The sequence below is a fragment of the Gopherus evgoodei genome, chromosome 5, assembly GCF_007399415.2.
Source record: "Gopherus evgoodei ecotype Sinaloan lineage chromosome 5, rGopEvg1_v1.p, whole genome shotgun sequence".
Taxonomy (NCBI): domain Eukaryota; kingdom Metazoa; phylum Chordata; order Testudines; family Testudinidae; genus Gopherus; species Gopherus evgoodei.
This window is the reverse complement of record NC_044326.1, coordinates 110,012,723-110,025,454: the sequence shown is the minus strand read 5'-3', so window position 1 is coordinate 110,025,454 and position 12,732 is coordinate 110,012,723. Positions and strand designations below refer to the sequence as shown.

The 12,732-nt window shown below is 40.3% G+C and overlaps 1 protein-coding gene across 4 annotated transcripts in view; it reads right to left on the bottom strand.

Annotated features, from left to right (window-relative positions):
- Window positions 1–12,732, bottom strand: part of BANK1 (B cell scaffold protein with ankyrin repeats 1) — a 292,299-nt gene that overhangs the window by 227,276 nt on the left and 52,291 nt on the right. For all 4 annotated transcript variants that reach the window (XM_030564611.1, XM_030564613.1, XM_030564614.1 and 1 more), the window contains one exon: window positions 9,127–9,192. In XM_030564611.1, coding sequence (XP_030420471.1) covers window positions 9,127–9,192 — 66 coding nt within the window. The remainder of the gene's footprint in view (window positions 1–9,126; window positions 9,193–12,732) is intronic.

Here is a 12,732-nt window from a genome sequence, read left to right as displayed (position 1 = left end):
AAATATGCCTGCTAGTGCTGCTTGGAGCAGGGATAATTAATTCTAAATGTTCTCTGCTCCTTTAGAGGGCTCACATGGGTATATCTGCTAGGTGGGAACCAATGACAACACGACAACTCTGTGAGCCATTTTGCTACTGATGAGGGGAGGGCTGAGAGGGACATGGAGGCAGTAGGGGCCCCTATATGTAACCTGAGAAACTAAGGGTTTAATTTCCTTTTTACTATAAGTCTCTTGCAAACACACCATTTCAAAGCCAATCCCTTCACTTCTTTGGGACTATCACTAGCCTGACTCTTTCTGCTCTGTTGAGAAGGAAGACTTCTTTTGTTAATGGTCAGAGGCCCTGAGAAACTCTCCATTTTAAAGCACTTCAAGTGCAGATACAAATCTGCGCTGCATATTAACAGAAATTATTCCCAATTTGTAAAAAATAACCCCCCCAAAATCTTTATGATCCTTATGCCAAAAATACTGACCTTCCTTTGAACCAGTCCTGATATCTGAGCAACATAACAATTCCATTGGCATTTATCGGATGTGTGGGTGAACAAAGGAGAGGCCATACTTAAATGCCTGTGTCACACTATCTGGATTGGTTTGTTTTGCTCAAAATCATTTTCAATCCCATTTTCTACTTACATGCTTGAGCTCTTCTATCAAAAATTAATGTTCGTGCATGTGTTATCTGTGAACTGGTCAGTATTGTCTATGAATGCAAAATGGTCCTGTTGTCTGAAAGAAAAGTTGCTCTCCAAAAATAAAATAAGCATCAGACACACAGTTCCTTTAAAAGCCATAAAATTCCCAGTAAGACAGTTTACTATATACGGTTTCTCACTGTTGACTGCCAGCCACAAACCAATCTATGGGTGTGACATCAAAAAGACGAAATTACCAACCAGACTGTGGCTTTAGAATAAGGGTGCAATTTCCAGCTCCGAAGTCCACATACACAATTGCATCATACTCTGTGCATGCATTACCACATGCAAGTACACATGGCTACATCATTACAGTCACTCACAAGTCTTTAACACTCTTGGGACCTCCAAGCACTAATTTAATATTAATCATATGGTCAAAATACTATGCACTGTACCAAATACATAGTAAGAGACAGCCCCTCTCCCAAAGAGCTTACAAACTAGACACACAAGATAGACCAATTGTGGGAGAGGAAACAGAGGCACAGTAAGGTAAAGTGACTAATTGCCCATGGTCACATAGGTCAGTAGCAGAACTGGTAATAAAAACCATGTATTCTGAGTCCCAGTCCAGTGTTTCCTATCCACTAAACCATGTTGTGTCCTACTCTACATGGTGACATAGCCTGGAGCAGGGAGAGAGGAGTACCTCAAAAAGTCAGAATTTATCTTCCAGCCTCTCTATGTGAAGGGATACCTGCCCAGCTATTCAGCTGAAATATAATATTAAGGAACCACAAGCTACCAGCATTAAAGTCACTGAAGTTTTATCTGAGTAAGGTCTTCAGGTTTGGACCCATTGCCAACCTGAGAGACCATCTCTCCTCATGCTATACTGTCCACAGCGACTGTCATCAGAAGGACTGAGGACAGAAATAACTTTATTTTTAAAGTGGGTTATCAGCAGAGCATTCTCCATAAGGGACTCTCCATGTTGGAATTCACTCTCACCTTTGGTGTGAAATAGCCCAAACTTGTTGACCTTTATGATATGCTACAAGACCTACAAACAAGAATACTGTTTGTTAGTATTGTTAGTTATTTTCTGGTTTGGGGATGAAAGCAAGCTGCAGGCTTTTTTGGCATCATATTTTTAATTATGCCAATAGTGCCTGGAGTCTGAGATAGGCATTTTTTATCAAAAGGGGTTATAAAGAAACCCATCAGGCTACAGCATGGGCTACTTTGATCAGAGGTGGTCTGGGAGCTCTTCTGCCTAACCTTCAGAAGCTGGACCATCAATTTTGTTTGGAGCTCTGACCTACCCTTGAACAAATCATGCTGCTCATGGTTAGATCAGATTTCTGAGCAGACACATATATCTGAAGTTAAACTTTCTAGTTGTCAGCCATTAGGCATCAATGTCATCCTGTGATGCCCAGTTTATCCAGCTCTTTACTTCAATGGCATCATCACTCTTTACAGTGCATGGTGTACGCGCAGATGAGTTTTTTGATGGCTGCTGAGTAAGATGCGTGAGTGACAGTTCCATCCACAGTTAGGGCACTACCATGCACTAGCAATGCTCTGAATCCAAGCAACAGATTCTTTCCTCCTCTGACACTGGTCATCACAAAGCTTGATCCAGTCTGCCTCACTTCATCTACAACGCCTCGCTCCATCTACAAGATGACTTCGCCAGTTAGAGTAGCATGCCACACTCCTTTCTCAATCATCCACAGAGGTTTCAACGGATACTAAATCATATTTTGCAAATATCCTGAAATCTGCACAGTCATCTGCCTCCCTTTTTAGACCCTTCATGAGTTTCAGAGTACAGCAGCACACTCTTTGGGATCCTGTAATCCGGCATCCACTTGACATATCCAAGCCACCTGAGTCTTTTTTTTACTAATTAATGTTCCCATGAATGACATACCAGTATGATTTAACACTTCCACATTTGTCACCCTGTCTTGCCATTTTCTTAGAAGACGTTTTTGCAAACATCTGATATGAAAACTGTTTAGTCTTTTGGTATAAGTTACCATGTTTCTAAGCCATATAGAAAAGTGGATAAAATATACCTCATAAATACAGATTTTCACATTAGTTGACAATTTGTTATTGTTCAGGCATTGTCTTGCAATATAGTGCTCTGTTCCTGACTGCCTTGCCAGTTCTACTATTAAGCTCAGCATCAAGATCTAAGTTACTGGTAACAGTAGAGCTGAAGTAGCAAAACTGGTCAACATCTAGGGGAATACCATCTAAGCTCATATCTGGAACTGGTTCTGAAGATCCTTGGTGCACAATAGCAGTCTTCTTCAAGCTTATTGCTAGCTCAAAGATTTTGTATGAATCAGAAAACTTGGTAATAAGATGTTGTAGATGTTGTATACATTATGAGCCACAAGGGTTGCATCATCTGCAAACAAGTCAATACGAGGCTGTACAGCAGTTTTGTTAAAGTAGGTCTTCTTAGCTTGAAATTTCACTTTGCAGCAGACGAGAGAGTGGTCTGCGTCACAGTCTGTGCTTTAGAAGGATCATGTATGAAAGATATCTTTCAAATATGTATGTTTTTTCAGTACCACATCCAGCTGGTGCTAGTGCTTGGATCTCAGGTGTCTCCATGATGTTCTTCTGATGTTACCAGCAAAGAAAGTATTGGTCACTGATAAGCCTTGACTGGCACAGATCTCGAGAACTCTCTGACCATCATCATTTATATGAGCAGTGCCACGCCTACTCAGAATCCCAGGCCAGATCTCAACATTGGACCCACTACTTGCACTGAAGTCTCCAAATACTAGGATGGGTTACTTCCATGGATTCCTGCCAATCAATTCTTTTAGCTGTTGGTAAAAAACTATTCTTCTCCTCACCACTAGCCTGCAGAGATGGAGCACAGACACAAAACAGGTTGATGAATCCCTTCTGTAAACTAACTCAAAGTGCCATGATGCGTAAGAACAGTGCAATTGGAGCTTCACACAATGACATAAGTTCATTTCTGAAAGCAAAACCTTCCTCATACTCCTCCTTACTCCTCCAGGTTTGCTATTCCAGTAAATGGTGTAGTCCTTCTTCTTTATGAAGCCTGTATCTGAGAACCCGAGTTTCCAAAAGAGCTGCAATATCAGTTCTGAAACATGCAAGTTCATTACTCAACATCACTGTTTTCCTCAGATCTGAATTCAGATCAAAGCTGTACACAGAGGACACACTCCAAATACTACACCAAGCAATTCTGGAAAACAGTTGAGCCAGGATATAAACAGTGAGTCAGGGCTTATTTAATCCACCTTTTCTAGAACCACCCTCACACGAGGCAAGCAGGCCATCCCTAAACAAGGCTCCTTAGAAATCCTGGGAGTTGCCTCAGGGCCCTTATGCCTCTCTCGGATCCTTGCAACAATCTTGCTAAGACCTTCAGCGCACATGCCTAGGCAAAATTATGAAGAAGTGGAGGCCGCCATAGACCTGTTGTCCCCCCCTTTAAACCACTGAGCCAGAATCTAAAAGCCAGTGTGAGTCTGGATGTTCAGTGACACAAAGGTTGTAGCGTCTGCCAGAGCCAACCCAGATAGAACTGCTAGCTGCCTATCACTTCAGTGTGAGCACCTTTTCAGTCAGGGTGAGATCCTTTAGCCATTCTTCACCAACAAGTATCCACAAGGCAGAGGATGATGCAGTTTAACATCATTCCCAGAACTAATCTCTATTTACTCAATACAGGTTGAATAGGTCAATGGTAAAAAGGCAAAATTGTAATATGAAACTGGAACAGTTTCTGCTTAATTATTCTGAATGTGTACAGACGCCCTCTGGGTTACACAAACCCAACTTACACAAAAAGTTCCATAAGTCCCATAAGCTTTTTTTTTGCGCTTAATTGTCCGGTATACATTCCCGACTTACACAAAATTCGACTTACGCAAGGGATTCTGGAACGGAACGCTTGCATAAGTTGGGGAGCGTCTGCACTTTAATTTTAGGTAGCTCTAGTTTTTGGGTAAATTAATTAATGTCAGTCCAACAATGGCCTGAAGAAAAACTCCATGTAGCTTGAAAGCTTGTCTCTTTCACCAACAAAAGTTGGTCAAATAAAAGATATTACCTCTCCCACCTTGTCTTAGTTCAGCAATGATGCATAAACATTTTCAACTGCATGGTTAAATGGTTATTATAACCAATATACCTGGAAGCCAGCAAGATTACTTCATTTTTTTCCAGCTCAGTTTATAAATTGCCATAATGGCTATGCAGGGTGGGAAAAATGGAAATTTTTCCCAAGAACTATAAGATATCTTGAATTTTTTTTTATATAGCTTGGTCTGTTTTCTTACATGGAATAAAAACACTGAAATGAAACAAAGTAAATATATAAGAATAGTTGTGAGTGGCTAAAATCATTGAGTTGTTCAGACTGTTTTGGCCTCAAAATTATTCAGCTTCCCTTTCTATACCTTTGACTTAAATTACTCATCAGAATTCTTTTATCAGATACAGGAATGAACCTTCATAAATTCACATTATTATGATTAGCATTCTACCACTGGATATTTTCCATCACTCCCAAGTGCTAATAAATCAGTTGCTTTCACATCTGCTTGCAACTCATATTTCCCTAAAGGATCTCGGAGATCATATTGTTTTTCCATTTTCCAATGTACACTCTCACCTTTTCCCTTAAGGATTTACACAATTCACTGTAGTCAATCAGTTCTTATTGATTGTTAGGTCTCACTCATTTCCCATCTATCTTTGCTTTATTACATACATGATTTGCTTTCTTTCTATTTGTCTTGACAGCTGCTTGCTGTTCTTTCCACTACTGTTGCCTCACAGTTCTCATTTAAGCTTTGTACTTTTGATCTGTTCACCTTTCATTCCAGCTAAATCCTAAATTATCCTACTCTTAGCTTGTGCCTTTTCTATGCCAGACTGTACACTTGAGAGAGAGAGAGAGAGAGAGAGAGAGAGAGAGAGAGAGAGAGAGAGAGTGTCCAACTTCCAGTGGGCCAGACTACCTCCTTTTAAATCCTTCCCTAAAAGTTAGCTCTTTCATTATATCATTCCAGGTTTCTCTCTCAGATAACGTCTTCATGACTACTTGTGTTTTAGCTGTTTATCCCAGAGATCATATTTGTCTATGGTAAACTGGAAGCTCCTTGGCACCTATGTAGCACAGGCTTTATACATTTTTGTCACTGGATAAGCTCCCTTTTTATTAGAGATAAGCAAAGCTACAGAATTCACTTTGCAACTGTCACCACTTAGCCAAACCATGCTGGTTAGTTTGTGAGGTTCACATACTTCTTCAAGGGCATGACCAGCTGCCCCTTGACACCTTATCTTGCCTGATTTCTGAGACACTGACATGCTAGTAGCCAAACACCCCATTCTCTCTTCCTTCTTGGGCCAGCTTCCCCCATCCATGGATCTACAGGGATGTCAAGTGGCTATTTCCTAATGCAACAACATCAAGCAGGCAGCCCTGATCCTCAAAACCCCAAAGTGTGTTCAGGAGGCAGGAAGCAGCCTGCTCCCCAAACAGGAGAAGAGAAATGGAAACACTTTCATTGCAGCCGGCTTCTACACTGATTACAGGGGAAGCCTTATAGATTGCATAGCAAGGTAACTGGGGAAACACTGGGAATTCCCAAGTGCCATACATTAGGGATTATACATCATCTTAGGTGACTCCCCAAGGATTTTTCTAGCTACCAAAGGGAGAATACGATGCAAGAAACTTCTCACCTTTGCACTGCTGCTGAAGGAATGCAAGGACTGTGTGAGACTAATGACTTTCCAAAGTGGGCATGATGAAGGCAGGGCTATAGCAGAGTCAGGGATCAAAGTAAGAGGGAGCACAGGGAAGTGCAGCTCCTAATTATTTTCTTCTCTTGGGCTTGAGCGTGGAGATCAGCTCTCCCTCCTCACACCCTTGTCTATTCCTTCTCCTTTCATGCCAGCAAGCTAGAGGTGCTTAGCCAGTATGTTCCCAGTATGAGTGAGCTAATGTGGAGTGGAAACAGTTACAGGGGATGAGGCAGTAACCTCAAAGAGACTGTATTTCAGCCCAGTGTTCTGGACATATTGAACCAGTGACTTCAGAAAAGCCTTCTCCCTGACTTCAGACCAGCAAGACAGAGGTCCATAGTCATTCAGAATTCCCTTTTTCTTGACATCAGCCCAATTAGCTACAGGTGCCAAGACTGTGAGTGACATCAATGGCCTGCTGCTTGACATCAGACCAGGAAAATTGAGGTGTTGAGCTAGTGACATCACAGATACCTGTATCTTGACATGAGCCCAGCAAACCAGAAATGGTGAACTAGATAATTCACAGATATGTGACCTAAATACAGTCTAGCAAGTTAGAAATTCACAGCCAATGAGCACACAGCATCCTGTTGTCATGGTATAATTCCCCACTCTGAACCTTAGCGTCCAAAAGATTGGGTACCAGCATTAATTCCTCTAAGCTTAATTACCAGTTTAGAACCTGTAGCGCTGCCACCAACTAGGAATTCCAGTGCCTGGTACACCCTGGTCCCCCCAAAACACCTTGCCCAGGGACCCCCAAGACCCAGACCCTCTGGATCTTAACACAAGGAAAGTAAACCCTTTCCCCCATCATTGCCTCTCCCAGGCTTCCCCTCCCTAGGTTACCCTGGAAGATCACTGTGATTCAGACTCCTTGAATCTTAAACAGAGAAGAAAATTCACCTTCCCCCTTCCTTCTTAATCCCCCCCCCCCAGACTCTTCCTGAGAGAGAAAGTAATCCTAACATAGAGAGAAAATTAACCTCTCTCTCCCCCTTCCCTCCTTTCTCCCCATCAATTCCCTGGTGAATCCAGACCCAGTCCCCTGGGATCTCACACCAGAATAAAAAAACAATCAGGTTCTTAAACAAGAAGAGCTTTTAATTAAAGAAAGAAAAAAAACAGTAAAAAATATCTTTGTAAATTTAAGATGGAATATGTTACAGGGTCTTTCAGCTATAGACATTGGGAATACCCTCCCAGCCTAAGTATACAAGTACAAATTAAAATCCTTTCAGCATAATACAAATTTGAACTCTTTCCAGCCAAATATACATTTGAACTCCTCCCAGCCAAATACAAATTTGCAAATAAAGAAAACAAACATAAGCCTAACTCACTTTATCTACCTCGTACTCACTATTTTGAATCTATAAGAACCTGTATCAGGGAGATTGGAGAGAAACCTGGTTGCACGTCTGGTCACTCTCAGAACCCAGAGAGAACCATCACCACCAAAAACTAACAGCACACACAAAAACTTCCCTCCCTCAAGGTTTGAAAGTATCCTGTCCCTGGATTGGTCCTCTGGTCAGGTGACAGCCAGGCTCACTGAACTTGTTAACCCTTTACAGGCAAAAGAGATATGAAGTACTTTTGTTCTTTTAACTCTTACTTATCTGTTTATGACACCTGTGCTCTGACATCATGCCAACAAGGCAGAGCTGCTGATCTAGTAACCTCAGGGAAGCTCATACTTTGCCATGAATCCAGCAAGATGGAGGTGCTAAGCCAAGAATTCCCAAAGACACTTAGTAATCTCACCAGTCTTTTCATCAGCCAGCAAGTTGATGGTGCTGAGCAAGTGACTTCACATAGTGGTGTGACTTGACATCAGCCCTGAAATAAACATTTACTGAAGAGGTCTTCAAGTAAGGGTTGGTAGTAGAGGGCATGATATGTGGGAGCTCTTTTGCTAAAAGCAGAGGGAAAATTCCACCTTCTTTTCTCTCCTGGACTTGGGGCGAATTCATCTCTCCAAGGTCCATCTCCTCCTGCTTTTTAGCACTGACTGATGAAATAAGTATTCATTAAGCAAATAATCTAGAATGGAAAGCACCCGGAGGAGTTGATACCTGGCTGGGGAGTTTATTGGGCTCTATGCCTATCTGCCTTTAAGTGAAGCAGCATTGACATTTGACAGGAGAAAAAGTACTGTACAAACTGGAAGGCTAATATTAACTTCATTTTCTCTACAGGAAGATCCTTCCCCTGCCACCAGCATGGAAGAGGGAAGTCCCTCCTCTGCCATACACTACATGGGGGACGCAATGGGGAGAAGGATAGCTCAGTGGTTTGTGCATTGGCCTGCTAAACCCAGGGGTGTGAGTTCAATCCTTGAGGGGGCCATTTAGGGAACTGGAGTAAAAAATTGTTTGGGAATTGGGCCTGCTTTGAGCAGGGGGTTGCATTAGACAACTGCCTGAGGTCCCTTCCGATCCTGATATTCTATGAATGGTTCTGTCAGCTCCTTTTCCTCTTCTGGAACCCCATGGAGGGACGGGCAGGTGGATATGTGAGTGCAAGACAGGTTCCTCTATGTAGTTCCACATTCTAGAAAGATTAGATCACTTCCTTTCAGGACACACAAGATGTAAAGACACTTAGCTCTATTTTCATATAGTTTAGGGAATTTCAAACTCACCATCTGCAAGAACTGTTTCATAGATGCAAGACAATGACTCCTCAACTTCTTCATTATTTGGTTCATCTAAGAAAAGAAAGATCTTTTAATGGATGACATCTCCCTGAAAAATCTTGAAATGGGCATCTCCCTGGCCAGTCTCCCACCGGTTCTTAAGTTATTTCTTAAAATGTTTAATTCTGTACTCTAGCAAGGACAGTTCTGATGACCATTGGTGGGTTGAGAACTACTGTACGAACAACTTACTTTGGGACAACTAGTTAATTCCAGAGCATTAGCAGTACATATTACAGATTTCTTTTAACTGAAGCTAAAACAGAGGTTTTCTTCCTAAAAATATTAAAGCCTGCTTCTTATTCAGCTACATTTCTCAGCTTACATACTAGGAGTGAGTAATGTATTAGATGTTAGTTAATTAGTTTTTTGTTTTGTTTTTTTACTATGTGGAATAGGTAATAAGATAGCATGAGTGAGAAAAGAAATCTATACTGGCACAGTTTATACTATGAAATGCAAAGCTTTGCCACTCTAAGCCCATATGGTCAGTGGTTCAGTCTTCACAGTGTCTACCTGTCACTTCACCCCAACATTCTTCTGCACTCCATCACCGAAATGAGCAGCATAGCAGCTATGCTGCTGTAGAAGCCTGACAGGAACAATACAAAGCTTGTTTCACAGTTTGATTATTCATTTGCAAACGAAAGTAAACTTTTATGGGGAGGGTCTCCTTGCTTCTCCCTGCAGCAGAAGTCGTCCTGAGGAGCATTTGGTTAAAAAAAAAAAAAAAAAATTCAACGACCACTGGAGGGGAAAAAAAAGACGGTGGGAAATAAGGCAGTACTTAGATACAACATGATGGAATTTCTCACTCAAAAATTAGGAAATGCTAGAATTAAGATTGCCTGTGCAACTTTAATTCAGCCCCCTTGTGCATGTACATTAATTACAAAAATCACATAATATTTTTTTCATATGTCCTAGGAAGATGGACCTGCTCTGGAGGTGATTTGTGGCAGTGAAGTGAAGGAGGTTGTTATCTGTAGGACCTCTGCCTTATTTGTTACAGAAGTTGGAAGATGTGCGGTGAGTGAGGCTTGGGATTGCAAAAAGAGAAAGAATAGTCTCATGGTTAAGTTCTTCTGGTTAAGGCAATTGAGTCCTGTTCAGAAGAACTGGAGTCTATCTGGAGCGGGATAACATTTTTCTACCAAAATTTTTTGGCAAAAATAAATTAAAAATGCAGATTCGGTGATCCCTAAACATTTCATGAATTCCTGTCAGTTTTGCCAAAATGTTTGCGTAGAAACAACAAAAAATATTCTGAGAAAAAAATCAAAACATTACGATTTGACCTTTTAAAACAAAGCATTTCAATTTTTCAGTTTAAAAATACTTTTCATTTCAAAATTTTCTTTATTTTGTAACAAATCAAAAATGTTTTAAAATGCTCAAAGTCTAAAACTAAATGTTTCATATTGGGTCAAAAAGAACATTTTGTATGACCCAAAAAGTGAGCTCATTGGCTGTGAACTTCTAACTTGCTAGACTGTATTTAGGTCACAAAAATGCCAATGAAGCAAAAAAAAAAAAATCAGTTATTTGCTTAGCTCTAATTCTATTCCTGCCTCTGCCACATAGTTCCTATGAGATACTAGGAAAATCACTTAAACCAAGCTTTTCAGAGACGGTCAACTAATTGTATGTTCCTCATTTGGTGGGTATCCAACCTGAGATCCTGGGGTCCAATTTGCAGAAATGCTGGGCACATAGATGCCAACTTTCCCCAGTGCCCCTCCCGCTGACTCCACCTTTAATACTGGCATTTCCTACTTTTGATTTGCCCAACTCTGTAACCTTAATAATGTTTTTTTTAACACAGGGTGTGAGGGGGGAGAGAGTGGTTGTGTTTGTAACAGTAATTTCACTGAACACTAAGTGAAATTCTGTTCTCAGTTACACCAGTACTTTGGTATCCTAAAGGTTGTTTGTCTCTAGTATTATCTTAAGTACCCATGGCAATTTTTTCATTCAATGAAACAATGACATTTATTTTTCCTAATTTCCCCATGAAGACTACAAACAATGCTTAAAATTGCAGTCAAAATAGTGTGCCAAAAGTACACAAAGAATGCATTTCAAATGTTTTTCTGAGCTAATAATTCTTAGCTAATTAATAAAAATGATTAAAATATAATACAGAAAAACGTCAGTAATATCTTACAAGGAGGATACACACCACCATTTTATAGCCCTAGATTTATAACCTCCCAAAATATTTGCTGGAAATCTTAAGCTCCTATTTGGAAGAGTTAAAAACCTCTCAGGTCTGTAATTAAATATTAACTAATGGCTGTCCTCCTTTACACTATACAGTTCATTTCTAAATGTAAACAAACTTGGATTTAGAGGGAAAATAATCATAAAACCACTAATTAATTTAAAAAGTAAGAAATGCATAAACCCATATAAACAGCAGTTAGTAAACTAAATCTGTTCATTAGATTTAGTGCATACAGTATAAGACAGCAACGTTTAATTTTCTATTCATTTGAGATATATCATCAGTAAAACTCTTTATAAGCTTGCCCTATTAGCTGAGAAATTTTTTTAAAGATGTCAGTGTATTCACTTTACCAGGTATAAGCCGTTTTCATCCAATTAGTGTCTGAAAGAAGAGGAAAACATTGCATACTTTATACATACTTCATTATTCAAGGGCACAGGTCATCACAAATGGTTAGACACATCAAAACCCAAACTGCCAAAAAAGTTACAGAAATCTGATTATATGATGAGGAAAGGCCCCTGGCTTCTTAAGAAAAGAAGTGGGAAGTCAAGAAGTTTAATTATCAAGAGACTGGCAGGCTCAGGAGCTGGGTTATTGGCTACAGAGTTTTTCACATCCAGCTCAATTCCAGTCCTTGTTAGAAACATCCATAAACATTATCATGCCTCATATGAAATGAGTCAGTGATAGTGAGCAAGACAATATCCACATCACAAATACAAAGCCACCATCACAGTGGCACCCTTGTAATCAGTCTGCAAAGCTAAAGTTTGACATATCATGGAGATGAACATCTCCGGAAGTCCTAGGAGTTGTCCCCTCACAGTAGTTCTGAGATATATTGGCAGGGCAAAATGGAAAAGCTTACTGTTTGAGCCTGGATGAAGAGAGGACTTCAGTTCTCCAAAAGCCCCTTCCACAAGTAATAAATTCACCCAGTTTGTTTTTGTTTCAAAACAGAAAATTTAATTGGCATTTGAGATATTGATCACTGAGTACAATGTTTCATTGACCTAAATCACTTAGTGTGGTGTCCACAAGAAAGGTCAACATTTCCCCAAGGCTTCGTTCCATCAGACAAAGGGGTCTCTCACTGTGGATCCTTTTTAGCTGAATATTAGTATCATTTAGCATTTCAGTATTGGGGTTTTGTTTTTTTGATAGACTGCTTGCTATTGTCAACATGGTGAAATCCTGGCCCCAGTGATGTCAATGGCAAAACTCCTATTTACTTCACTGGGGCCAGGATTTCACCCCTTTGTTAAAAATTATTTAGCACTAGTAGCCTGCTGTTTGTTTAAGAAAGTGCAATTTTTTAT